Raw genomic sequence first — 2661 nt, forward strand, 5'->3', positions numbered from 1 at the left:
AGACAAGGGGACACCACTGAGAACTTTCTCTGCTTCAGGTCAACCCCCTGCCCAGTAGGAGCTGCTGTGCCAGCAGCCAAGTGGCCTTTGTGCCCCCCGAAAGGACCCCTGGACCATCAGGGGATGCAAAGTGGGGTCCTGGGAGAAGGGTACATCTACACCGCTCCCACCTCAGCCAGGGTGTCACCTCTGTAACACCAGAAGATGCTTTACTTTTCCCTTCTGGCACCTCGACAGTGAGACACCAACACCCCCCTCACCTACTCCTACCTCCCATTTGCACATTTTGGGGCTTCTGGAGGAGCTGCTATCTCCGGGTGTTTCTATAGCAACTCCACACCGGGCTGCTCCTCGCAGCTGCGTTAGACAATAGCATCTTGTGAGGTTCATTAGTGCTCCTCACCTCGCGGCGCATGAGAACGCGCTCCCTACATTAGCACCAACCCCGACACTTGTGCTGCAGGAGGGACGTGAGCATCACCTCAAAGTGCCCGGGGAGGGAGCATCACCTCATCTCCCGGGGAGCACTAACTGGGACAAACTCAGTGGCGCAGGACATGCAGGATCTTGCTCTAAGGGGCTGCGTTGGATGCGATGAGGGTGGCTGGAGAGGCTGGAGCTGGCATCAGTCCCCTTCCCCAGGCAATGTCACTAAAGGAGCCCAAAAGTCTGGATGAAGCCAGAGGAGAAGGAAGGGGAGGCTTCAAATCCTCAATCTCCTGTGACCAGGACATCTCTATTCCCCCCATCAAAAGGCAGAACTCAAAATAAGAGCTGATGAGTAGGAGCAAACAGATCACAACCCATCCTGTGGCTGGCATATGCTCACACAAAGCATTTGGTGGCAATTTAAAATAAGCAACACGTTGGTACAATTCACAGTCACTTTGTGATTAAACAGCAACTAGAAAAGAGTGAGATGATGCCAATAAATCCTTCACTCAGCTGTGAGCAGGCTCCTATGGGACCACAGCCCTGTGGCAGGGGAGGATGCAATGGAGCAGCGAGTCCCAGCAGGATCCCACACCTCCGGCCCATGAGGGGCTCCCAGCAGGGAGAAGTCCGGGTTCCTTGCAGGGAAAACCAGCACGCTCCCATTTCAGTCGGCCAAATTAACCTGCCCTGCTCACTGCAGCAGGGCTGCCCCACTTTGCACTGGCTGATGCAAACAGCAGGGCTGAGGAGCGAGGTAGGCTCAGCCCGATAACCAGGCGAAGGACGTGCTTTCAGGATGAATTGACTCAGTGCCAGGAGTAAAGCGGTGCCTGAGCAAGGAGAGGAGCTCGTTGGTAAAAACAACCCTATTGAAGCATGCAGAAGAGTTTCCTTCCACAGAACCTCCAAGAGGAGCTGCAGTGCTGCTGGGTGCTGGACCCCCGAGCTCCCCCACACCCTGTGCTTCAGCAGGGGATGCCTCTGAGCTGAGGGTGCCCAGGTCTGGTCCTGGACGCACCAAAGGCAGCACATGGGACGTCGTTAGACAGCACTGGTGCCTCAGCCTGTCCTCTGCTCCAGCATGATGGCCGGTGCTTAGTGAGAAATCACAGCTATTTCTGCAGCTCCCTGCAATCCCATGGGATAAACCTGCCTTTGCCCATCAGCACCGAGAGGCAGCACGCAGCTGGGGTTTCCCTCTCCCAGCAAATCCCATTGGGTTGCAGGGAGCACGGATGTGCCCCCCTGTTTGGGCAGACAGGGCAGACCCCATGTCCTGGCTGCATGTGCCCATGGGAGGGCTTGGGATCTGTGCAGGGCTGACCTCCTGCCTTCATCTTCCCCTTCCTCCTCAGGTGCTCCAGGCCAGCCCTTCACTGTTCCCTGTTGGAAAGGAGATGGGAAAGGCATCCCCAGCCCATGCTCTTGGGGAGGATTCAGTCTGCTCTAACACATGAATGTGAATTCAGGGTGTTCTCCAGGTGAGGAGAGGACCCAGAGCCTGCAGGATGCTTCACCTTTGATGCCTCTCTGAAGCAGCCCAGCCAGGACAGCAGCACAATGCTGCAGCACCAAACCCGCTGGTCCCCATCTGCTCAGCTCCCTGCTCTGGGCTCAACGTGGTCTTTGTCACACTCACTGCTTTTAAACTCCCAGACAGGCCCCTTGTATCTCACCTCTGGACAGACACTTGTGTTGCTGCAGCCTGTGCTCACGGACAACCACCAGCCCTGTGCCCTGGAAAACCACTTTCACGAGTGCACATGTCCTGTGATGGGCACCCAGCTCCCATGGACAGTCCCAGCCCAGGATGCTGGGTGCTGAGATTTATCAGTGCCAGATGCATCCCCTTGAGCGGGGCAGTGGTGGTGGCCCTGGCACTGGTGGAAGCAGGTAGAAGCAGCCCCAAGTTTGCTCAGAGCTCGTGCTCAGTCAGTGCTGGGAGCGAGGGGACTCTGGTCCCCACTCCATCACACCCCCTGCACCACACAGCACCCCCAAACCCCTCCTCACCACCCAGACTTTGCTGGACCACAGTGATGGATACAAAGCAGACCCAGACGGGCGCTTTCTGCCTCCCCCCAGCTCCCACCCCAATTTCCCATCTGAGCTTCGCTCAACTCCCCCCGGCAGCTCCTGATGAGCCTCCGCGACACCACCTCATGCGAGAGACATCGCGGGGACTCTTCCCATCGCAGCAGCACCACTCACCCCGCGCGGAGGAGC

The 2661-nt window shown here is 57.5% G+C and overlaps 1 protein-coding gene across 1 annotated transcript in view; it reads right to left on the minus strand.

Annotated features, from left to right (window-relative positions):
• GRID2IP (glutamate receptor, ionotropic, delta 2 (Grid2) interacting protein) overlaps positions 1 to 415 on the minus strand; it is a gene marked incomplete at its 3' end in the record, with an annotated part of 7646 nt that extends 7231 nt beyond the window's left edge. Inside the window, exon 1 of the mRNA XM_010013538.1 lies at positions 364 to 415. Within this exon, the coding sequence (XP_010011840.1) occupies positions 364 to 415 (52 nt within the window). The remainder of the gene's footprint in view (positions 1 to 363) is intronic.
• Between the last annotated feature and the right edge of the window lie 2246 nt (positions 416 to 2661).

Source organism: Nestor notabilis, unplaced genomic scaffold (genome assembly GCF_000696875.1).
Source record: "Nestor notabilis isolate BGI_N333 unplaced genomic scaffold, ASM69687v1 scaffold28604, whole genome shotgun sequence".
Classification (NCBI taxonomy): Eukaryota; Metazoa; Chordata; class Aves; order Psittaciformes; family Psittacidae; genus Nestor; species Nestor notabilis.